The 26,152-nt window shown below is 35.4% G+C and overlaps 3 protein-coding genes across 3 annotated transcripts; 1 reads left to right on the forward strand and 2 right to left on the reverse strand.

Moving 5' to 3' along the window:
- Window positions 1-8,240: 8,240 nt before the first annotated feature.
- On the reverse strand, window positions 8,241-10,338 carry LOC141686320 (uncharacterized). The gene is made up of 5 exons (XM_074491363.1): window positions 9,539-10,338; window positions 9,385-9,439; window positions 8,649-8,717; window positions 8,442-8,488; window positions 8,241-8,355 (listed from the first exon to the last, which is right to left on the reverse strand). Exons 1-5 carry the CDS (start codon window positions 10,336-10,338, stop codon window positions 8,241-8,243), a joined length of 1,086 nt encoding a protein of 361 aa, XP_074347464.1.
- A 4,751-nt stretch (window positions 10,339-15,089) lies between these two features.
- LOC141707085 (uncharacterized) lies at window positions 15,090-19,900 on the forward strand. The gene is made up of 5 exons (XM_074510068.1): window positions 15,090-15,221; window positions 16,361-16,438; window positions 17,819-18,006; window positions 18,915-18,990; window positions 19,445-19,900. Exons 2-5 carry the CDS (start codon window positions 16,399-16,401, stop codon window positions 19,624-19,626), a joined length of 486 nt encoding a protein of 161 aa, XP_074366169.1. The 5' UTR covers window positions 15,090-15,221; window positions 16,361-16,398; the 3' UTR covers window positions 19,627-19,900.
- Window positions 19,901-20,493: 593 nt separating this feature from the next.
- LOC141707086 (actin-depolymerizing factor 1-like) lies at window positions 20,494-22,988 on the reverse strand. Its single transcript, XM_074510070.1, has 3 exons — window positions 22,851-22,988; window positions 20,954-21,219; window positions 20,494-20,848 (listed from the first exon to the last, which is right to left on the reverse strand). The coding sequence occupies exons 1-3, from the start codon at window positions 22,851-22,853 to the stop codon at window positions 20,698-20,700; spliced, it is 420 nt and encodes a 139-aa protein (XP_074366171.1). The 5' UTR covers window positions 22,854-22,988; the 3' UTR covers window positions 20,494-20,697.
- Between the last annotated feature and the right edge of the window lie 3,164 nt (window positions 22,989-26,152).

Below are 26,152 nucleotides of genomic sequence, written 5' to 3' on the forward strand. Positions count from 1 at the left end.
TTTACAATGTGGGGAATTTACATACTTGATTCTGTTAGGTAATGAATCACACACAGAGGGGGGGTGAATGTATTTTTCTGATTTTAGGCTTTTCTTGAAAGATAATGGTTGAACAAAGTAAATTAAATCTTGTATAGAAAAGTGTTCATGCTGAAATTAAACTTGCATAAAATAAAGAACACAGATCTTCAAAACTCACTTAATTTTTTTATTAAAAATTAAGATGCCTTGCTACAAAATTTCTAAGCTCTTTGAAGTTAAAGAGCTCAGCTTCTTCTCGAGAGTGTTACAAGAATTTTTTATCTAAATTGTTACTTCTAACTAGAGGACCAGTGTTAACTTTATAGCTCAGTTAACTACTGGTTTACACAGTGGATAATAAACATGCTATTAGCTTTTCTAAACTGTCACTTGTCATTTCTATTTATAGAAAAGCAAATCTTCCATTTCTGGATTAGCATATCTTTAGCATCCCGTGTTTACTTTAATCTTTCTCTGTCAGTTAATATTTGCCATTGATCTTGCACACTCTTCAAGCTGCTTTTTGTAGACTTGTCAATCCAGCTGTTGGATTGTTTGTTGATTGTTTATCTTGGATATTAAACTGATCTGCAATTCTGTACTTTGAGACTGTACTTCGAGATCTCCAGTTTGATTCATTTGAACACTTGATGTCTCGATAAGTATTAAGGCTTATCGAGATCTCTAGTACTCCTTAATGAGTTTGGTTTGTAGAGGTCTTCAGCTCATCGAGATCTCTAGTCTTCATAACTTCACTTGACTTGTAGATATCTCTGAGTTCTCGAATGGATATAGACTCTGAGTTCTCTAGTGAAGGAATGACTTGTCGATATCTTTTGAGTTCTCGAGTAACTTTCCTGACTTCTCTACTCCCGGTGGAGATTTCTTATCCGTTGAGTAGATATTGCTCATCCGTGGAGTAGATGTTGCTCATCCATCGAGTAGATATTTCTCATCCGTCGAGTAGATGTTATTCATCCATCGAGTGAATATATAGCTCATCCATCGAGTAGATGTTGCTTATCCGTCGATACTCTCTGGAGTTTGGATGACTTCTCGATAAGTCATTCTGTAGTTCTCGAATGACTTCTCTATAACATTAAATCTGTGACTTGTAGAGATCTTGACTTAGAACATTTTTCTCCAAACAGATTTATTCAACTCCAAGCTTCTTCAAAATTCTTCTGAGGCATGATCTTCTTGATCTTCATCCAGATAGAATCCTTAGGCCTAATACTGTTTTAGGAAAAAGACTCCAGTCTGCTCCTTTGCATTTTTACAGACTTTAAGTGTTACAAGTACAAAATACAAATTTAGATAACAATACAACTTACTTAGGGTTGACAAGTTGTCCCAGTCTTGTTAAAGTACATGCATGTCTTTTATAACAGATTCATTTCCTTTGACATCGGGACAAAAGAAGTTCATTGTGGTAGCCATGGACTACTTCACCAAGTAGATTGAGGCTAAAGCGCTAGCCAAGATAACCATCAAGGAATTTACCTAATTCTTCTGGGAAAATGTGATATGTCATTTTGGAATCTCACGCATCCTTGTTACGGATAATGGGTGACAATTTGATAATGCACAGTTCAAGGAGTATTGTGACGATAACAGCATAGAGCTTTGCTTCACCTCGGTTGCTCATCAATAGGTAAATGGACAAACAGAAGTTGCTAACTGGATTATCCTTGATGGACTCAAGAAAAGGGCTGAGCGATCGAGGAACACTTGGGCGAACGATCTACTGCCTATACTATGGGAATATCGAACCACTTATAAAGTGACAACTGAAGCTACCCTATTCATGCTGGCTTATGGAGCCGAAATAGTGGTACCTCTAGAAATTACCCATGGATTACCTAGAGTTGAAGCATATGAGCCAGAGACTAATGAAGAAGTTATGAGACTCGCTCTTGATCTTATTGAAAAGGTCAGAGATGAAGCCAACGCCCGCAATACAGTGCATCAACGAAAAGCATCCCTCTATTATTATAGAAGGGTTAATGAAAGGTTCTTTCAGCAAGGAGACTTGGTCTTAAGGAAGATTGAGGCGTCATGAGTCGGGGAGAGAAGAAAGCTAGCCTCTAATTGGGAAGGGCCTTATAAGGTCAAAAAGATATTAGGAAGAGGATTCTATAAGCTAAATACCTTGAACGGTGATGAAGTGCCCCGCACTTGACACACTTCAAACCTGAAGGTTTATTATGTTTAGGACATTCATAACATGTTCCCAGTACTTAATAGTAGCTATATAAATAAGGTCGACGAAACCATCTTATGTAAGGGTTGAACCTGTTTTTCAAAGATATTACCTATTTATACAAGTTTGTTTCTATCATCTTGTCTACAAATTTATTTAAGTACGAGCATCTAAGCAATGTAAGTCCCGAAGGACCAAATGCCGAAAATAAAAAAACTAGTATGAAATCAAACCAATGATGCATAGATAAGATCCTGAAGGATCACGAATCGGTCCTAAGGGACAGTTAGGTTACAAACCATAAAAGTTCAAGTAAACAAAGTTCAAGTAAATAAGGCTGTCATGATCAATCATCTGAAAAATCCTCCTCATCTTCATTACCCGCTCCATGAGCTACTTCATCCTCCCCCTCGTCTTCCTCTTCCTCTCACCATCTACATCTAAGCCAGCCTTGGAGGAAGAGCTACTACTCCATGGAACTGGCTCCCGGATCTTCTCATTAAGAGCCTTCTTGGAGATAGGGCTTCCTGAAGGAGCTTTGCCTTTAGATCCAGAATCCCCGCGACTCAAACTGGATAGGGACTACTGGCGAGTGGTCTTGGGTACAGACCCGGAGGCCTGTCCGGATGGGTCAACCACAAGAGCTACCCAAGGACAAGTGAGATGGCTCGGGTCAACTACGTCTGCATACAGGCTATGGACATCCTTGGCACCCCTTTACCATCCAATTGCTAGGTTCATAGGATGCATTTAATCATCATGGTCATCCATCATCAGGAGAAACTCTTTAGACTTATGATACATATGCACGAGTTGTCTCCACTTCATCTTCCTCCTTTCCATCTCCTTCGAGTGCTTCTTCTCGAAGAGAGCATACTCTTCCTCCGCTTGATGTGCCTTAGGCTCCCACTCCTCTGAAGAGGTCTTCATCTTGTCCATGGAGACTTGCAGTGCCGTATAGTCACTCCTCATTTTGATGTTCAGTGTAGAGGATGCAGCAAAGTAGGCATTGTCCTGGAAGAGAAAACAAAAAGAGATGTCATAAAAAAGCTAAATCCACGAAAGACGGGGATAAGACGCTAAGACGACCAAGACTCAAGAGGGCCGAGTACCCAATATGGAGAGTCTTAGCTGACCAAGACCTTCAGAAAGGTATGGTCCCGGTCGACCAAGACTCAAGGGGGTCGAGTCCCCCACATAGAGGGTCTAAGCCGACCTAGACCTCACGGGAGGATGTCTTGGTTAGTTCAGGATCTGCTAAAGCTAAAAGAAGTGCTCTTGAACAAATTTTTTTATAATGTAACAGTACCTGCTACAAGGCGTGAGCCCCTAATACCTCGGCCTCGAGTAGCTTCTTACCCGATGAGATATGAACAAGGTCTGGGGGAGTAATGCAATTTTTGGACCATTATAGAGCAAGGGTTGGACTCCCGAACATCGAGTCATTGGAGGATATGCCCCATGAAGATTCAAAGGGGATTTTTATGTTTCCATCTGAGCCCTAGACTCTCTTCTTTCTGGAGCCAAAAGCCTCAAAGAATTCCACGACTTTGGGAATGCGGTTCGCCTTCTTGGTATCTTCCCTAGCCATCCTCCCGGTAATCATATCACTCATGTCAGTCAGCGCATCCAAGGCTTCGGCAGCTGAAATAAAACGAAGTAAAGATAGATATTATAACAAACTTGATCAAGTTTGAGATAGAATAAAAATGAATACCCTCTATAGAGAGGCTGCTAATGTCGGCCTCCACTAGTTTTGTCTTTGTAACAAACTTCAAATAAGGGGTTCATCCATCATCCTCGATAAGAAGGTCACGAGCGTAGAGCTCAACATCTGTGAGGTGAAAAATATAGCGAGCACTGTCTATAGGACATCTAAAATCACATTTGAAGTATGCCCCCTAGTCACCATTCTTCCACTCCAAGACCACGAACTTTTTATTCCACCGATGAATTGAGTCATGAAAAGAGTGAGTATTCAAAATATGAGGAACGAGGCCTGTACTGAATCAGAACCCAGCCGAGCCTGGAGGAAGGAGATGACTTCAATAAGAATATACTTCAAAATATCAAGACACTCAAAGTAATTCCAAGGTCATTGCACTTTAAAATGAAAATGATGATGAAATCCCATACGTTGGGGTAGAGCTGACAAGGGTGAACCTTCAACTCGGCAAGGAGTCTGGGAATGAAAGGGTGCATAGGGAACCTAGCCCAGATTTCAGCGCCACTTTATACACATACATTCTGATGCTACTTAGGTTGCAAGTCCTCTCATTGGACTTGGCCTTGAAAACCTGATACAGTCGGGCCAGGAATAACTTGACCTGATCACGTTAACATCCTCTTCACCGAGCATGCTTCTATGTTTGAAGGCATCAAAGTGCACAGTGCTCGGGTACTCAATAGCTCGCTCATCTAACATGTTCTTCAAGATGTTAGAACAATGATTAAGAGAGAAGGGAGAAAAGAAAGTTATACCTTTCAATGACCTTATCGTGGCTCGCTCATAGCCTCCTGAGCCGAGATAGATGGCTTGCTGTAAGGACCTTGGGACATCCTAAAAACTTGGGAAGTTGAGAGCTTTTAAGCTTGAGAGGATTTGAAAGAAGTTCAGAAATGAAGGTGTGAATGAAAATGAGCCATTCTCATCTTCTTTTATAGGAAAAGAGGCACTTGCTATAGCAGATCACAGCTCTGTCTGATTCGTGCTAGCAGGTAGCACTCGAAAAAAGACCGATGAAATGACAATAAAAGGATCAAGTATTGAAAGGAAAGTACATAATAAGTGATAAATCGATACAAAAATATTGGCTATCGCATCAGTCCTCCGAGAAAAGCTTGACAAAAGCTTAATATAAGACATTAGCCTTAATCCAAGGCTGATTATGCTAATCGTAATGATTAATGAAAGTATTATGGTCAGAGCAAAGTTTAGCTCTTAAGCCAACACTTATGGCCTTCTATAGCCACGACTCGATATTGAGAAGATTGAAGTTCAAGAACTTGCACGAAACAAGGTCCCAAACGTCCAGGAAGCTCTGGACATGGAGTCCCGGCCGACCAGGGCCTCAAGGGCTTGGTCTTCAGGCCGACCAAGACTCCTTGGAGCTGACTCCTCCACATGGAAGGGTTAAGTTGACTGGGACGTCCTCGAAAGAACGTCTACAGATGCCTGGAACCAATAGGGATGTCCCCTAAGTGAAGGTCCTGAGAAAACCATGAACTAGAGCCAATGGATGCTCCTGGTGAATACCTAAACATCCTTGAGAACAAGTTTCATGAAGACTATAACGTCCACGGAAACAATTTTCGTGAAGACTAGAACACTCATAAAAATAAGTTTTGTGAAGAGTCAAATGCTCACGGAGGTGAGATTTTTTCCTACCAAGAGTCAGTGATGCATAGTCCTCCACATGGAAGGGTTAGGACGACTAGAATCCTCGGAGGAAAATAAGTTTTGTAAAGTACAGAATGTTCACGAGAATAAGTACAGAACATTCACGAGAAAAAGTACAGAACCTTCACGAGAATAAGTAGAAAAATTTTTAGAGAGACTCCACGAATCGGCCGACCAGGACCACCACAGAGGTGGCTCCTTGGCCGACCAAGACTCCTAGGAGCCGAGTCCTCCATAGGGAGGTTGGAGGCCGCGTAAACCCTCTTGCAAAAAATAATAAAAATTGGAGAACGTTCACGACCCGGCCGACTAGGACCACCACGGAGGTGGCTCCTTGGCCGACCAAGACCAAGAGGCGCCGAGTCCTCCACATAGAGGCCTTTGGCCGACCAGAATCTCCACGAAGGTTGATCCAGAGCCTCTTGGAGGACTTCCCGTGACCCTCCTGGGAAAATTTTGGAAAATTTATGGAAAAAATTGGATTTTTTTTGAAATTTTTAGGATTTTAAACTTAGTCCCGATTAGGGCCAATTAGTGAGGATTAGCCCCGTTTAGGGCCGATTAGTGTATATAACACGTAATTAGCCTGAATTAAGGGTAATTAGTGGCTTATGTGATATAATTAGCCTTGTTTAGGGTCATTTAACTTATCTACGCACATGATTAGTGTGTATTAGGAATAATTAATGGCTTGTGCATACTAAATAGCCCTAATTAGGATAAATTAGCCTCGATTAGGACCAATTAGCCTCGATTAAGGCCAATTAGTGTGCTCTAGCTTAAAGTTAGGCTATTTTAAGCCTAAGCAGCTTGTACGGTAATTAGCCCTGTTTAGGGTCGATTAGCCTCGATTAGGGCCTGTAAGCAGCTTTCACCCTATAATTAACCTTGACGAAGGTTAAAAGGTGATCAAAGCTTGCTGTTTAGTCCTCATTAAAACTGTTTAGTGTCAAACACTATTCAATTAACTTGTGCTAAGGCCTTAAGTGTATATACTCGCACCAAAAATGCATAAGTCATTGTAAATGTGTAGGTCACTCCACACTTTACGATAAAATGACAATACCCATGAATGGACGATACTCATTAAGGGCCAATACCCATGAAGGGCCGATACCCGAGAAGGGTTGAAAGTACCTGAGTCACGAATAGACGATTATAACTTCCACGAAAGCTTGAATAGTTTTCACGAAAGATAGGGGAAAATGATATGGATAGAAAATACGTCATAAAGACACATTAAATGTCATATTAATTACTCTTGATATTCTTGTCCAAAGCCCAATACAAATCAGGTTGATCAAGACCTGTCACATACTAAAGACGACCCAAGTCGTCAAGGCCCACGAGTCGAGGTCGTCAAGACCCACAAGCAGAAGTCATTAAAATTCACAAACATAAGTTGTTCACGAACTATGCCCAATACGGCTGAAAGACCAAAGACATGACGTCCAACATGAACACTAACTCCTACAAGGAAGGATCTAGAATCACTTGCCTTACAGGAGTCTTAATTACCATCTAAGTTGGAGACTTGTCCAACAAGTCTCCCAGCACAAGTCTAACCTTAGAATCATCTCTATATAAAGGGATCTACCTCTCAACTTAGAACTACATTTTTGGCTTGATTCTCTATAACATAGAGATACGTAGGCATCTTGTGAGGACAGTCAGTCCACGATCGCGAGAACAACCATTAAAGCTCGAAGATCAGAAACCCTAGTTTTTATTCGACAACAATGAGGTTCCCAATAATGCTACTTTTAAATGCAGCTATCGTAGGTCCAGTTGTTACTACAAATTGATAACATGTCATGGTTAATAACATTTCACTACAAGAAAAAGGTTAATAGGCATCAGTTTCTGACCGATGTTTATGTTATTTCTTAACTGATGTAGATATCGGTGATGTCTATTATAGACATCGATCATATACCGATGTCTTTTACCCCTTTAGACATCGATTTTATCCTGAAAAGCTGATGTCTATCTGACCAATTAAACATCAATTTGTCCTGATGTCTATATAGGTTGTAAACATCAGTTTACACTCACGAAAACTGATTTATATTTTATTGGTTGACATCAATTTATACAAAATAAAAGTGATGTATATTTAATTATTACACTGCTTACACAATACAACAATCAAATTACTTTTGGACCAAAATAACAACAAAAAATGAATTCAATATTAACAAAAAAATATTCCAATATTATCATTCTCATATTAGTGAGTAAAACAAATATGACTTGCATATTCCTATTCTATTAAAACTAAATTGTTAATACATTGATCCGTAAAAATGTTTCAAGATTGAATTATAGCTTCTAAATGTTGCTAGAAGCAGGACATCACCCGACTTAGTGTATTATTCTCTGATTGAACGAATCTACCTCGTGATCACTAACTGCACAAACATATGAAACATTCAGTTTATCATATCAAATGGCACAAAAAATTGTAAAGTTTGAACACTAGTTGAAGATTTAAGAGTGGAAAAGGTAGAACGTACTTTCTCGGGAGGTTTTGAGCAGTCAAAGGTTGACATATACACTTCAGCAACTAAATCATATGCTCTCTAACACTCTGCTTCATCTACACTCTGCAGAACTTTAGACATCAAACACCTCCCCATGAATGAATTCGGGGCTAATCCCATTTTTTTCATGTGTTATACGTCCTGCCATCTTATTAGCAGATGAGGAAACCTTACTCATATGAAGAGGTCTGACATCAGTAAAATGGAATCAAGCCTTTTAAGATCCGAATATATAATGAGAAAAAATAAATTTACAGTCAAAAGAGGAACTCACAGCGTGTACATCTTGCTCACCATCATATCATGGATGTCTTTTATAAACTGTAAAACCATAAAGAACGCATAAGTCTCGAAGATATAAGACAATAATGCCAGTTTTCACATATGCAATGTAAGATAATGGTAGCAGAAAGCAACTCCAAAGAGAAGGGTATTAACTTAGTCTTCAAAATTTAGCAATACAGAGTACTACTGATTATACCTCCAAAGCCATAACCGCATCGTCTCTTGCACGCTGCTTGGCAATCAAGTCAGCACGTCGCAAATTAGCCTGAGCATGGGAAACAAGGTTGTCAAAAATAAGTTATACATTTTAATCAGAAAGCCATTTTATATATATATATTTTTTATGAGTATGAGAGATTATGTAAGCATCATATATTTTTTTGCCAACAGCAACAAAGGATTCATCTACTCTGGGAAACAAGACAGAAAGACAAACAGGTCTCATCTACTTTTAAAGATAATTTTAGAATCGACTTTGGGTCAGGCCTCTATCATAATAAGCCTTCATAACAAGGAAACCCACAGTCAAACTGTTGCTAAGTAACGACTTCCGTCATTTATCAATATCAACGGAAATGGAAAAATGTCTAGTTGTCTCTTCATTATAGGACGTGGAAGCATGATGGTTTTATAATGTCATAACTTTTCAGATAGGAAAATTTGGGAGAGAAGACTAGAGATTAGTTAAAACTTATTCCACCACGAACGACTTTACAAAATTAGTTAAATAAACTACATTTGGTCCTCTAGTTCAAGGGTGGAGGCAGGAAAATAAAATACCCTGGGCTACTAAATAAATGCAGAACATAATATAAAAACTACTTACCGACTGTAAGTTGCAGCAACATAAACCATCAGCCTTAAATCAGCAAATCAACATACTGTACATAGACCATACCAGCATTAGTACATGGGGATCAGGTGCTATGTACTGCAAGAAATAGCATGAAAATCATGTTCAGAAAATCAAAACTGCAGAAAACTGTACTGAAATTATAAAATTCAAAAAATAAATCAAATAGCCACTCCTAACACGTGGGAACAAATTGAATTTTAAGAAATCTTACATGTCACTTGAGTTGTAACCTTTGATTCTTCATAGAATAAAACTCATCTATTATGGAATCTGATTCTATATCTTCAACAAGTTCTCGCTCAATATTAATCAACATAGAATCTGCCAAGAACTCCTCTTCCATTTTATTACGTAGAGCAGTTTTAATAAGTTTCATAGATGAGAAAGACCTTTCGGCAGTGGCGGTAGAAACCGGTAATGTCAAAACAAGTTGAATCAACCGATCAATCAAATTATAATGTTGCACCTTATTTGTTTCAATTAATCTGTGACACAATTCATTGATAGTAGTCATATTTTGAAAGCTTGTATGATGAATCACATCAAGTTTATAATGCTCAAGTTGATTTCTCAAATAATGTAATTCTTGTTCACTAAAGTCACCTGGATAAAACTTTTCTGCCAGCTTGTAAATATCTTCAGCTTTAAATGATCTGAAGTTGTCCTTAGGGTCTAAAGCAGAGGTGAGTGTAAGGAGTTCTACTGCTTCATCACTAAACCTGGAATGCAACTCTTCTTGCTGAAAATCTATTGCTGAATTAAATATATCAAAATGGTAGTGCTGGCAGATTGTCATCGAGTCTTTTTGCTGGCATGAGTGTCCTGTTGCGCTTTTGTACAAAGAATTCATATCTGGAATTTCAATTCCATATTGCGTGTAAATGGATTGTACATATACAAAGAGATGATCAAATCCTTCTTCTCTCAAGGTAACAAGTAGTGATTTGGTAGTTGAGACCAGATACATGGCACTTACAATGTCAAGAGACTTGTGTTGTAGTGCCCGGCAAAGCAAGTCAGTAATCCCCATGATTTTATGCATCATGTGAAGTGTAAAAATAAATCAAAAGATTTTATAATTATCAAACAACCTCCGGCTTCTCCACGTAGTGAACTAGATGTACCTTCTTCAACAATACTTTCAGGCACTGAAATGGTTGCACCATACATATCAATTAAACTGCAAATAGAATCAAAATGCGAGCTCCATCGAGTGGCACCACTCCGATGTAGATTACCAATCTGATTAATGCCTCTACCTGTATCATGTTCACCTGAAATTACCATACGAGCAATTTCAATAGCTTGAGCAGAATGCAACTCAGTGTGCCATTTGGGAGAACAACCAATAAGATTAACAATGGCTGATAGTTTTGAAAAAATAGCCAAATATAAATCTCTTTTTAGAAGCTCCAACCAATGTTAGCTGTAATCTGTGAGCAAAGCAATGTATGTAATAGGCATAAGGACATTCATTAAGAAATAGAGCTTGAAGTCCATTTCAAAAAGCAGACATATTGCTAGCACCGTCATACCCTTGACCTCTCATATTAGAGATATGCAAATTATATCGAGAGAGAATGGTAGATATTTTCTCTTTTAATGTTGAAGCAACGGTGTTTGGAACATGAACGATCTCAAAAAAACGCTCCCGTAAGATACCAAGACGATCAACAAATCTCAAATAATAGACATCTCCTTTTTATTTGCAGAATCTTTGGCTTCATCAACTAAAATGCAAAATTTTGCATCTCCAACTTCTTCATGGATTTTGCTTCTCACTCTATTTGCAAAATATGCAAAATTTCTTTCTGAATACTTGGTGAAGAATATTTTGCATTTTTTTGAGCTCTTTCTAAGACTATATCACTATTGTCTTCATTCATCCGACCTGCAAATCTGACCAACTCTATAAAATTACCACAGTTGCTAGAATTTGGAGATCCATCATGACCTCTAAATGGACAAGCTTGCAAACTAAGCCATCGAATACTCTCAATTGTTGCTTTAATCGCAATTGATTCTTCTGGATTTCTTCTAAACTTTAGGTATTAAGCACTTTATCAATATGTCCCGTAACTTTCATTAAATCTTGAACACAATACACTGCATTACTATGTGGTAAAGATGGACCTCCAACATGCATTAAAAGTGGACATCTGACCCCATCATTAACCCTCTTCCAACAATTAAATCCATCAGTGGTAAATGTAGGATGTAGAGGTGCTTTATTTTGAAAAGCATGAAAAAAAATATTGAATCTTTTTTCGGAGAGTATTCTAACCAACGAAATTTTCAAACCATGAGTATTGAAATCTACGGTATTGTGTTTGTGACCCATATCTTGTTTTTGGATACTCTACTAATTTAGGTTGATATGGACCCATTTTGATATAAGCTCGTCTAATTTCATCTCGTTGATTAACGGGATGCTGCCATATAGGAATCCGAATTCCAGGATCCCGTTCAAGGGTATTAATATCAATTTCAACTTTTCAAGATTTTAAAATCGGTTCTTCAATTTCAATTTCCTCAATCTCAGCCCTAGCTGCATTTTCTTCAATATCAATACTAGATGGGGATTTTACCTCATTGGTATTAGTCGAAGAAGGTCCACTTGGTTTGAAAAATGACAATAATGTTTTCCCCTTTTTCCCTTGATTTTCCATATGCTTGCTCTATAAGGCTGTAACTCTTTAAACCTGAAAGATGAAGGCGATTAAACAAAAACTTAATATAATTGATTTCATTACCTTCTCTTGAATTTGTGTTCAACGAACTCTCCAGTTCTCCTTCTTTAGTTCTTGTGTTTCACTCTATTTTTTTCAAGTCAGTAAGTCACGCCTGTACATCAATTTGTTCTATATTTTTTTATCCAAAATAATTATATATGGGTTGGGCTAAGTCTTAAAATTTTGGGTCGGGTAATATAAAAATTTTGAATATTTTTTCCCCTGGACCGGAGCCCACCATAGCCTCTGCTGTCACAAGTTGTGCCTCCTCCCCTGCTCTAGTTAGATTGGCCAACATACGTAAAACTGCATAATACTAGTCCTCAGCTTCGGTATACAACACATATATAACTACATTTATTTATTGATTAAAACTTGTGCACCTATACATATATAACATGCCCAATGTATTTACCTCATGAACACAACTTCTATAAATATAGAGTGAAGATTACAATAGGAAACTACACAGAAACACAATACCTTTCGGCAAGTGGATGTAGGATCATCAGAATAAAATGGGGGATAACCCACAAGCATTTCATACATAATTGCACCTAAAGACCACCTGTATGTGTAGAAAGTTAAATAAAATTAAGACATAATGCAAGAACTATAACACTAAATACCAGAATTTAAAAAACCCTTCAGCAACTATAACAGAAATAACTTAGCTCATATATATTTAAATCCCGCTGAAACTTTTTACTGTTGTACCCATTTTGTTATTGCCTAGTTTTATTATCATGTTTCTTGTATATAATTAGCTAAATAAACTATTCCCTTGATGGCAAAGATTGAGCATCTTCTCAACCATACAGTTTTAAAAAAAGTCAGCAAACGTCATATATACTAATAATTGTCGTAAGGAGATATAAGGCAGGAAATGGCAAGTATCCATCTGGAGGCATACCCATCTTTAAATAATCATGTAGTTCATATATATAATTAAGTTTTTTTAATAATTGGACTTATACGATCCGTTCTAACAAATCTTGAGAAGAGCGATGATCGAACCCGGACAATTAGAGATAAGCCCTTAAATATTTGATTTATATGAGTTATCTCATCGCGTTCACATATATAGTTTAAGTTACTATGTAGGAAAAAGAAATGGCGGGAGATTGAAAAATTAACCAGTTCAATGTACAACATATGTGATGTTCGAATCTCAAATCAAAGTTTACTACTTAATTTTATTTTAAATGAAGGCTATAACTTCATTGATCTTACAAAAACTAAAATTTTGAATATATAATAAGTTCCTATTCCCTAATCTTCAGGCTTAAATTGGCAAAAAAACATATAGGAAAAGTAAGTAAACTGGCAAAAAATCTTATAGTAATTTTTAGAAATAACAAAATTTAGAACAAAAATTAATCATAATTTTCAGAAACAGAGAGAAACTGAGGCAGGAGCATGGTCACCAAGCCTTCTTTGAAACTTTACTAGTTGTTATAGGGAGAATTTCGTATAACAGTGTTGTGGAGGTTGATGGGTGGAATAAGGATTAAGGACGGTGTTTGAGGGCTGAGGAAGGTTATGTATGGTGGTGGTTGAGCTTGTATGTTGACTCCTTAAGAAAGAATAGGGGTTGTTATTCTCTATCAAGTGTCGACTCATGTCTCATACAAGTGCCTACGTACCCTATTTATATGGATGAAGCCTCACGTAGTTCTTGGGGAACAAGTCACATTGGCTAGGGTTAAGGTTCTTCAACTTGTGCAGCCCAAGCCCATGATAAAAGTCAGGCCTTCGGCCAATTAGTCACGTAAATCTCGACCGGCTCCACATGCTTCCTACAATCTCGCGACACCTCTGCATTTCTTCCCGTAATTGTAGGAACAACCTCTGTCGGCCCCGAAATCTACGAGCAACCCGATCATCTATGAGTCACTTTCCATGTTGCACACAAAGTCCTTTAATGCGGGCCGGCTTGGTCATCTCGACCCACACCGCCTTCCTTTTCAATTAATAAATACAATGTTTCCTTCGTTTTCATAAGATGTGGGATCATGGGTTCAGCTCGCGTGTGGGAACCTGAGCTCAGCTCGCGTGTGGGCGCCTGAGCCCAGCTCTTGAATGCGCATCTGAGCCCAGCCCGCGTGAAGGCACTTGAGCCTAGCTCGCGTGTGGGCACCTGAGCCCAACTCGCGTGTGAGAGCCCACCTTACATGTGTGAGCCCAGCTCGCATGTCATGAGCCCAGTCCGCATGTGCTAACCCAAGTCACATTAATTCACGATTCTCCGATTCTAGGCCATACATGAGGGTCCAACTATTCATTGTTCCCATGAGAACCTGTTTAGGGCCCATGACCAAAAGCGGGCCTAACACTAGTTTTGTGCAATAAGCAAATGCAAAGATCTGCTCAGTGCTTTTGTTCCCAAAATATGTTTTTTTAACTTTTTATATGAAAAGGCAGTTCATGTCATAAACTAACTCGATGTTAGATGAAGTTGTGGACTTGTGGCAATATTTCAAGGCACTTGCAGTTTAATTATCTTACCAAGAAAAACTAACAGGATTGGAATACCAGTTATAAGCAGAGCTGAATGAATGAAGAATGTAAAGTACCCAGGATACAAACCCAGCTATAAGTGCCAATACAGGGTTCGTTACAGGTATATATACATGGGTGTGTATTAACTTATATGAACTATCACGTGCTTTTAAATCCTAATATTTAATAATTAAATAAGTTTTTCAATTAAATTACTTTTATTTCTCCTGAAAATATACTCGATTGATGCATTTCATGTAATTGATTTGCTATTTAGCAGATCACGAATTTATATTTAATTAATATATACTAATTTTCTAACTACTAAATAGTGAGTATTTATTATTATGTATAAATCAATTATAAAAAATATGTATACACCATTTAAATATCAAATATAAAATAACGATATATAATATTATTTTTGTAAATCTTATGAAAACTTAATAAAATTTAAATAGAATTTTATATATTATTATTTAATTAATTAAATTAATTTCAATTAATACTCAATTCTATTAATTGCTACCAAACAATACTAGTTTCCGAATTTTACAACAATTAAAAAATTAGTTTGAGCGGAGATAAACCAGTACCGAAATGCCCATACAGGAGACATTGCATTTCACGACAGCGGATGACCCCCAAAACTGCATAACAACAGCCGGGTTCATTACAGGTATATATACATGTGTGTATATATATAGCATAGTTTGTTTGGAACATATGGGTATAATTATTTTTTTTAATTGAATTCTTGAATGTGAATTCTTATTATTGTTATAAGAAATGAAGTATTGGAGTTTGATTTTTATGCTGTTCTGTGTTGTTAGTTCTTGATCCTTATGTTTTAAGAATTAGATAAAGATTATTAGTGAATATTGTAGATTGTGTTACAAAGATTGCAGTTTTATTAATTAAATTTACCAAAATGTTCCAAGCTACTTGTTTAGTTTGTATAATTGGAGTCACAACTCACAAGATCCTGGCTTTATTGCTTCTAGTGGGTTTTCGAGTTTTGTTTTTATACTTATAACTGTGTTGAAGGGGATATCAGTAGAATCTGATTGTTTGCGTAAAGTTCGCATCATTAACTGTGCTGATTGCTTAGATTACACCAGCTAAATCAGCACTCAAATGCCAAGTTTCTCTTTTTAGTGTACCTAACCATATCAATTAACTGTGCGTAAATAAAGCTAGATTCACTAGCTGGATTTTTCGCACTGCTTGACGCCTTCCTAATTTTCTGCTCTTTTGCCTTGTTCCTCTTCTTGATGTTCAACAAAGTTAAATTCTGTTATTTCCATGTGCTAGAAGTACGTAAAGGCACTGTTATAACTTTTAACATGTTAAATGTGTGACTAGTTTTGTTGGGAAACTTTGTTTATGTTCCTGGCTTGGCAGGTCACAGCCTAGAACTATGAGTGTGGTTGCTCCGAATCTTTTGAATAAGATTTAATTATTCAACAAGAAAGGTCTTTTATTCAATTTTAGTGCTGCAATATGCAGAAACTAGATTCTGAAAATGGGATGACTTGTGCTAAAATATTATCGTTGGATATTTCCTTCGTAAACACTTGTGATATGCTTATGTAAGATTTTGGATTATGGTGCTTAATGTACAGTAAGAACTCAGATAATAATAGATTTATCAATAATGAAATTCTCTAATATGCCTCGACTTTAGCATATAGCTGTACTATTCTGAGGATTCTTGTGCCATGAAAGCTTTACCGGCACTTGAAACTATTTTGTTATTGCAGATTATACCATAAGTCCATAAGTGTTATTGTGATGCTTATATATTAATGTTTTTAGGTGATCAGTGAACTCGTACTTGTATAATATACTTCAAGATGACTTCATTGAGTGCAAGCCCTGGTACACGGCTGCCAGGTATGTAACCAAGTATTAATGTCGTAGAGTTTCCAGTTGTCTTGATACATATAAAATTTAGTCAGTAGCAATTTAAGAACTCGCCAACCATGCTCTTTCTCAAGTTCAAGCAATATAAAGTTGTTGCAAGTTGCAATGTCACCTAATCGAGTTGATTGCAGACAGACTGGTGGATGGTTGACAAGCCAAATATTCCTTTGTTAGTTGATAGGATAAAAATATGAAATATATAACATACATTGACACGAACTATAATGTGACAAATTTATAGGAACAAGTATAATGCTATCTAAGTCAATAGATGATGAATTAAGTAAATAAAAAATAATACGGTTATAATATAATACTAATGAGGTGTTATTTAAAAAATTTTGTAATAACTATCTAGTACAGCAGTAAGTCATGCTACTATGTACACACTTATTTAATAACTACCATATACAGCAGTTTGTCTTCAAGCACATTGATCTTCCTCAGGCGTTCCTCTTTCCCTGCAACTCTTGTGCTTCTTTCTTCCATTCTCCCACTATTTTCTCTCTTTTCCAATCAAATTGTTCTACATCACAAATTACCCGGATGGTGTTAGATAAATATGTAAACAACTTTCGCTGCCAGTGCATAACTTTATTTAAAATTGTAATATGCCTGTTAAAGCGAACATTCAAATCCCAAAAGATAGTAAATATATAAGTGTTACACAGGCTTAATTTAGTTTAGATTAAAGTTTTTCAGATTCTCATTCTAATTTCCTCTCGACAGTTCATACCTGTGGTTGATGGGGTTTCTTGAGAAGAATGAAATGTCCATATTTGACCTTTAAAATCGTGACCGTCTATTTAATTAAAAAAAGTAGGTGTCATTGCATAAATCTTCTATGCTTAAACAATGAACAGAATTTAATGTCATGCTACTAGAAGTCGTTTCAGGAAATGTTTTTATCTTCTTCATATTGTTAATATCGACTATTTAGTCATTAAATATATAAATTTTTATGTGTGTGTGTGTGATTTTTTATATTTTGTATACTTCTAATATCGTGATTCACTTTGTGGTTTGCGATTAAGCTCTAGGGAGCTCTTTTTACCTTTAAAAACTACAAATAAGACTTACATGTTGCGCATGGGAATCATTGCTATACTCTTTGATATAATTTGAACTGAACTTGATATATGTATAATTGTGTTGTTAAGGAATTTTGATAAAACAGAAATGATACTGTTACTTGAAGTGTTTATCGACCCTTGTTGAACACCAAGCACTGAGAAATTCTAGAATAACATAGTAATGCTGGATATAACCTCATTTTCAGGGTTTGCTTCCTTTAATTTTTCTAGCTAAATAATGATATTGTCTTAACTCTTCTATTGTGATGTAACACAGTTAGTGCGGTCAGCAGGCAAACCAAGCATATTGAGCATAGTTCATTAAAATTATGTCCGCTTCTTGCTGAAAATCATTCACTTAAGTTCGGCTCCCCTTTTGCCTGGTCTCCTCTCTCCGATGGAAGACAAGCGATCTCACTTTCTAGACAAAGGTGGTCTGCCTCAGTAATTTGCGCTGCTGCTCTTGTAAGTTCACTTTGCGATCAATTTGGAGGAATGTCAAGTAATCAGTTATTATATAAACATGAGAATAATGTTCCTACAGAACAAGAATATGTATAAAGTTTGGTAAATAATGGCAAGTATAAACTGCATATAGGTAGAAAATGTGCTATTATTTTAATGTATATATATAATACACACATAATCAGTTATAGAAACACGGCTGCGCTTTTCAGCATATATTGTCTTAAATCTTCATTTTGCAAGATGTAAATAGGATTTGTGCAGTTACACAGTCAAACATAGTCAATTTGTTGCTTACGAGCCATAAATTCTACCAAATCATGTTTTAATTTTGATTCTGGATTGGAGGAATAATTTATATTGGGGTAACTCTTTGTATAATGTTTCCAAGTATAATGTTTGAGTAAAATAAATTCTTTAACAAATTATAATGTTCATGTTTATATTCAGTTAAGAAAAAGATAACGTATATATGAATTTATTATAATGCTAAAGATATGGATAACGTTTTGTAACTTAACCTTTTTATGGTACATGATAAAATGGAAATTATTTTGTATTTATCAAAATTCTGCTTTTGCCTTGTATTTCTGTCAATCAAAAAATCAAATTATATTCTGAGCATAACAATGCGTTAGCATGCTTTGAGATGTCATATTAAATTTAGTATTCAGAGTAGATATTACACCTATTTTTGTTTCCTTGCCTTGCTGACTAAACCCTCCTAAGTAGGACCTTACTGGATTCTTAGAAAAGAAAGTTAAAAAAGAAGGCTTTGTTCTGGAAAAAAAAAGGGAAAATGGAATTAGAAAAGAAAGCTTTATAGGCGTAGTCGTTCTGCTTAGTGAGTGAATTATATCGAAATGTGTGTAAACTAGATCTTGATCTTATTTCTTTTTATAATGCAGAATGCAAGATGTTCTGCGGAGCAGACCCAAACCGTTACACGGCAGTCGTCTACCATAACTGTTGCTCCAATACAAGGTAATTTCCTCCTGTAGAAAGGCATGTTAAACGGTAGTTCTTGTATAGTATATAATTTATAGTACATTTGAGATTTTTTTATATGGTGTCATCATGAATGTTCAATATATGGACATACCAGCTCAATTCTGATATACATAGTTAAGAGCACCTATTTATGAAGAAATTTCAGCAAGTCAGTATTTTAAGAGTTCAGATGCTATATTTCATTTTGGGGGAGGGAAAGGGGGGGGGGGGTATGAGTAAACAGCATCAGCCATCAGCAGTTTTGATAACAATAAAAATTTGTCCTTGCGACTCGTATACGTATATCAGTATATGATTTCAGGATGCATGCCTTGATGATAGAACATTTCTTCTATCTATGAATTTAAGCACATAGCCTTTTGCATTCCTGTACTTCAAGGTTCTGCCATTCTATTCACGTGCGTCTAAAATGGTTCAAATGTTATAGGGAAGGAGAAGTCTCCGGATCTTGATGATGGTGGAGATGGGTTCCCTCCTCGGGATGATGGAGACGGCGGCGGTGGCGGGGGAGGGGGAGGTGGTTGGTCAGGTGGTTTCTTCTTTTTCGGCTTTCTTGCTTTTCTAGGTCTTTTGAGGGATCAAGAAAGTGAGAGTCCTTACAAGGATTGATCTTTGAAATATCAGGTTGAAATACCTCAACTTGTATAATTTTGTGAGTTCTGATTTTAGTGCATGTAACTTTTTGTGTTGTATCCCTTTACCTTATCAGGAGCTTTAACACCATGTAGCAGACTAGTAGCTTAGCTGTTAATTTAAACACAAAGCTCATGGACTGTGGTGTACAATCTCCTTATTTATTTATTTTTGTATAATTTTTGTATTATGCTACATAGAAAAAAAACTACCCTTTTTAAAATAATGATAAAAATTGTTCAAAGTGGCACATTGTTAATAAAAGCCCCCATTCTTTTAAATTACAACTATTAAGAGGGAGTTAGAAATAAAAAATGAACAGTGATAAGCGACACTGGGTTCTAATTTGTGCAAGTAAATGTAAAAATAGATTAATATTGTTACCATAATTAATTGCTCTAATTTGTCAAATATTTTATTAATATCATGAATAGCATATAATTTAATGTTTTTATTAATAGTATTTTAATTTCGAATATCCCTCGTTTTGTCAAAAATAATTAGTTACACATAGAAAACTGATATTTAGAGTTTAACAAATGGAACAGTCAAATTTATATACTAATGAAATATATAGCAGATCTAATCTTTTCGTTATTTAAAATAAAAATAAGAAATTGTGGTCGAGTATATATTATATGTTTTTCTGATAAATTACATAATATTGTTCAGTAATAAAGAGATACTGAGGTGAAAAATAATCAAAAGCAGACACTCTTGCTAGCTGCAAGCCGGGGACCTAATTGTTATTTGTAAGAAATATATCTGCTACATCAAACATATGTACTACCAAAAATCCCTTCTTGATAGTTTGCTTATCTTATCGCTAAAAGATAATGATCATGGCATAATGTAAATAATCAATTTGCTTGAAAATATAACATTCATGGTATATAACATACTTGAGATTTCAAAAATATTCGACAAATAGAAGGTTCCATTGATAGAGTAATACTATACCTAAACACCTACCAAGTTCCCCCACGACATTTATAGACATTTAACATTAGAGAAAAGGCATAGAACCACTAGGAATAGGAAGACAGCTTAGGCAGCTCTGCTTTTGATAACATCCATGTCCATTTCAGTTGGATCAGTGGCTTGCAACTCTACCTGAATACCATCAAGCTCTCTCTTGAACCTTTCCTTTGAACTTGCATAAATCATTTTGCTTCTCACCTTAGCTGTATCTGGAGACCTTTGATAACAAAAACGAAGAGAAACACGTAAATGAGAAGTAATGCGTAGCCTGCATGACAGATGACTTATAATTTTACTATATAATGGGAATGAAGGTTGCTACCAAGCAATAAAGAAAATCCTGCTCTTTTGGCAATTTTCCTGGGTCACAAAGTCATAATCATAAACAGCATATCGGCACTCGTTGGCAGGAAGGCTTGCAGCAAAGTCTTCGTAACTTTCAGCTGGATCTCCAACCTTTTCTACAGTGACCTGCTTTTGTATCTCTTCAATTTTGAAAATAATTGACCGATAAGTTCTTTTAGCTTTCAGTTCTAAAAACTTCAGTTTGCAGTCATCATGTACAGCTATACCAGATGCCGCATTCGCCTATACATTTCACATAATTGTTAATTATCAAATATCGCTGAAACCCCGCATGGCACCGATGCCATTTAATACAAGTACTGACCAATTAAGGGTAACATGATTCTTTTCTCCTATTCACATACAATATCCTCTTATACAAATTAAGAGATTCTTCTTCTGTTAGTATGCATAAACAGAAAATGATACTGTACTCGGTCAAAACCAAAATTAGAGTACAATGTTCTTATCTGTTTATATTAAAACTAGAGATGCTTTTTAGGCTAAAAATTAATACGTATTTCCTCATAAAATTATTAATTTGTAAAGAAAAATTGACTGATATTAAATCAACTTTATTCCGTAGTGTTATAAAGCAATCATTTTAGAAGCACACAAATGTTTTGATAGGTCTGGTTAAAAAATAAAAAAAAACAAAACCTAGGGTCTAGGGAGTGTAAAATCAGAATGTACTTCCTTGCTCCTACTCTGCTGTATGCAGAACAAAAAAAATATCAGTTTCAACAAAGCATTTCTGATTTTGCAATCGGCGTGAAATTATGTTCAAACGTTATAAAAGGATCAAGATATCAAACTGCAGAATAGAATATGGCCATAGCTAAACTTTCATTTTTGCATACAATTATCGAAAATATCTTAATAATGTATGCCAAACTTCTCATAGAGGGTTCAATGTAATCAGGACAAAACAACAAATTTAACAAGAAAACAAAAAAAATTAAACACTATGAAACTATGTTGCATACACAAACAGCGAAGCAACACTTTTTAGAACTTTAGCAACAAGGGTACAACTGACAGCACTGCCCACACACAGATTAGCTCCTAAAATTAAGAGAAGAATTCTTATGGAAAATATAAAATGATTAGAAGTAAAAGATCAACATCAATACGTACTTTTGCAAAAAAAAAACCATTAACATATACTACCACAGTGTACATAGTAGAAGATAGCATCCCTCATCCCCTTTCATCTCCAATTTTCCATTGATAACATGTAACATTTAGTTAATCAATAAGTACAGGCTATGTTAAACAGGACAACGCATATTCTACAAGGTGTTGATTCAAGTGCAAACTGATTTATCCTACAAGCCACAAGCTGGTGATTTGTATTACCGAGAACTGTGAGCTTTTTATTACTGCAACCGGTAATTTTGTAGCTAGCTTTGTAGAATTTGTAGGCTAAAATGGTTTAAAGTTGAACATCATCGTTAATTAGAATATTCAAATACCCATGGCGGACACTCGACCCTCCGATAGGGTTCTCTCGACACTTGTTTTAGGCCAAAAACACATAAAAAAAATTCAAAAAAATTGCCTGAGTCACTTACAGGTAAGAAAGGGAAACATGACCCGATTGTACGATGTCTACATTAGTACTCCTATGAATCACTTTCGGTTTCCAAACAAATACAAACTAAACTAAACACCACTGTTTAGTACTAAACCCTAAAATACAAAACATCATCAAATTATTAGCAGGCAAATCAAAGATCAAATTAAAAATCAGATTCTTATTTAAAAGATTCGAAACAAAACTCAATTATACATCAGTAAAAAAGAACAGTCAACAAAAATCAAAGACATATGGCACCGAAAAACACAAATTGAGAGAGAGAGAGTTGACTGACCATGGTTAAGGAGTCGTGATGGAGATAGTTTTGTGTTGCGTTGTGCAGTGAGTTGGTATATATATGAATTTGTAAGTTGCACGGTGTTTAATGTAATGGATTACACCGGTCAGTAGCAACTCACGTCTCTTCTATATATAATAACAGAACATGGTAATAATATTTATAAGATTAAAAAAATTTATTAAAATGATTAATTTATTTCTATATTTTAAATTTATATAAAAGAGGTTGTCAAGAGGAATTGAAACCTAGTATTTATATTTACAACCATAGTTAAGTTTTTATCATACACATAATATGTGAGTGTTGTAAAATAGCGACAATTTATTTAACTTCAAATATAATTACTAAAATATTTGCAGAGTTAGTTTTGAAAAATTGAATTTGAGATATAAATTTAAGTATAGTAGATAAACGAATCATTCTCTTATTTATTAAATAATTTTTAATTTGAAAAGTATGTCTCATACATTTTTAATATATATTTTTAATAAAAAATATATTATACATATATTTAATTTTTTATATGTTGACAAGAGATACACTTATATAAATAATATATATGTGTACTACATATTTAGATAAGTTATAATTAACATATTTCAATTTATTCGAATTCAAAATTAGAAATTGACCAATTTTTTAAAAAAATACTCGAAATTTGACTAAATGACCGGTCTGTAAATACCACGACACTTCCTAGGTTTAATTTAAATTAAGAGTTTGACTAAAAAATCTTACCAACAAAAAAAGGTTTTGTGATATCTTATGTTGGTAAAAATTAATATCTTTGAGGTCTTTATAGAATCAAGTCAATTGATAATATGTATCAAAATTACTAGTTTCAAAATCAGAATTTTACCCATTATGAAAAATACTCAAAATTTGACTACATGACCCAGCCGAAAATACATCATCACTATCTAGGTTTAATAAATTTAAATTACGAGTTTGACGAAAATATCTTACCAATAAGGATAAATTTTATAATATCTTATATTAATAAAAAAAATAATATTTTTGAGTTCTTTATACGATAAAGTCAATTGATATTATGTATCAAAATTAATAACTGATTGGTTTTACATTATTACATTTGGAACTTGACCCAATATTTAAATATATTCAAAATTTGACATGAGATGTCACAAGCTCTTTTAAAACTACGAAGATATACTAAATCGATTTATTTATTAATGTTTCAGTTTAAAAAATTAGGTTTAAAATATTATTCAATGATGGTGAATTTATAAAGAGGTGATCATAAAGTCCTATAAATTAAACTACGACTATAAAGTAAAATTAATAATTTTCATTAACATGCTATTTAAAAAATGGTAAGACATTTGATGCTTTTTCATAAAAATTGTTAGGAATATATGTATTAGTTTGATGATAAGTTAGACAAAACACTTAAGTAGAAATCTAGTGTTTGTAGTCTCAACGGATAAGACCACTTTGACTATCCGTTGATAGAGTAGCTTTACTTAGAAATAAGTTTAGTATTTTAGCACATTTCAGTCTCTGTATTTAAGTTATAATTCTTAGAAGTTGTGGAAAATTATAAGTCATGTTGACTACTAGTGGATATGCAAATAGGAGGGCTAATTGTAAATATTTCATGCCTTGTAATTTTGGATAAATGAAGTAGTATCAACTGATAGATTAAAGGCCTTCAACGGATTAGAAACAAATCTTCAGCGGATGTCTCTAAAGCATCAACGGATAACATCCATCAACGGATGAGTGCATCAACGGATAAAGCTTCAACTGTTAAAGCATCAACGGATGTCACTAAAGCATCAACGGATAAAGCCATCAACGGATGAAAGTTTCAACGGATGTTCAGTTCCATAGCAGTTGATAGTGACAATTCATAAGCTGACAGAGGCACATGGGTTGACAGAGACAATTGGAATGTGGTAGCCTCTTGGAGGAATCAAGAAAAAGCAGCATTTCCATTCTGGTGCAAACAAGGAAGTATTCAAAGATTTACAGATTATCTTAGATTGCATTGGATAGAGAAATGAAGAAGAAATATATGAAGAACTATTTTATAATTGTATTTTATCTTTGTCTTCACTTGTAAACTTGGTGATATATAAACCAAGTTGCAGCTAGTAATTAGATGTGAATTTTCCAGAACTGTTTAGAAAAATATAGAGAGAAAATCATCTAGTTTGTACTAGGAAGCAGCTGTGAACAATTATTTGTATCACATATTTTCTGAAATACACATCTCTGGTGGAACAACAAATCCACCAGAAAAGTTTTTAAAGCCTTTGTGTTCTTTACATTTATGTCTTGAATATACATCTGTCTGCACCTGCTCAAAGCAATTCACACACATCTGTTCATCATACACTTAGCTTTTGAAACTGCTCAAAACTTGAAAAAGTTTTGAGATTTACATTCAACCCCCCTTCTGTAAATCTCATTGTTAGTTCCTTGGGAATAACAAAAATATAGTGTATTTATCGTATTATTTAATTAAAGGTATATTATCTCATTGTTAGTTCAAGGTTGACTCAAAGTTACCTAAGTCAAAAGGTGCAGGAAGTGTGAAGTCTAGGAAAAAGACTAATAAGGCTGGACCCAAGGAAACTTGGGTACCAAAATCAACTTGATTTGATTTTGTTGTGTGCAGGGAAAAAGAAGGAATCTATGGTACTTGGACAGTGGTTGTTCAAGGCACATGACAGGGGATTTCACCCTGCTCACAGAGTTCAAGAAGAGAGTTGGCCCTAGCATAACCTTTGGAGATGACATCAAAGGGTTCACTATGGGATATGGCTTGATTTCAAAGGAAAATGTCATCATTGATGAAGTTGCATTAGTTGATGGTCTCAAACACAATCTATTGAGCATCAGTCAACTATGTGACAGAGGGAATACTGTTTTCTTCAATTCTGAAGCATGTGTTGTTACCAGTAAGAAGGACAACAAAGTGGTTCTAACTGGAGTTAGAAAAGGGAATGTGTATTTGGCTGACTACAACTCTACAGATGCAGAATCAATTACTTGTCTTTTCAGCAAAGCAAGTCAAGATAAAAGTTGGCTATGGCACAAGAAGCTGTCCCGTTTGAATTTCAAGACAATGGATGATCTAGTCAAAAAGGAATTAGTTAGAGGAATGCCTCTAGTGGAATTTTCAAGGGATGAACTGTGTGATGCTTGTCAGAAAGGAAAGCAAAAGAAAGCATCATTCAGTAAGAAGCTTGAATCAGCAATTGATGAAACATTACAACTGCTACACATGGATATTTTTGGACCAGTCAATGTATTATCAATTTCAAGGA

This window comes from Apium graveolens, chromosome 2 (assembly GCF_009905375.1).
Source record: "Apium graveolens cultivar Ventura chromosome 2, ASM990537v1, whole genome shotgun sequence".
NCBI classification, from domain to species: domain Eukaryota; kingdom Viridiplantae; phylum Streptophyta; class Magnoliopsida; order Apiales; family Apiaceae; genus Apium; species Apium graveolens.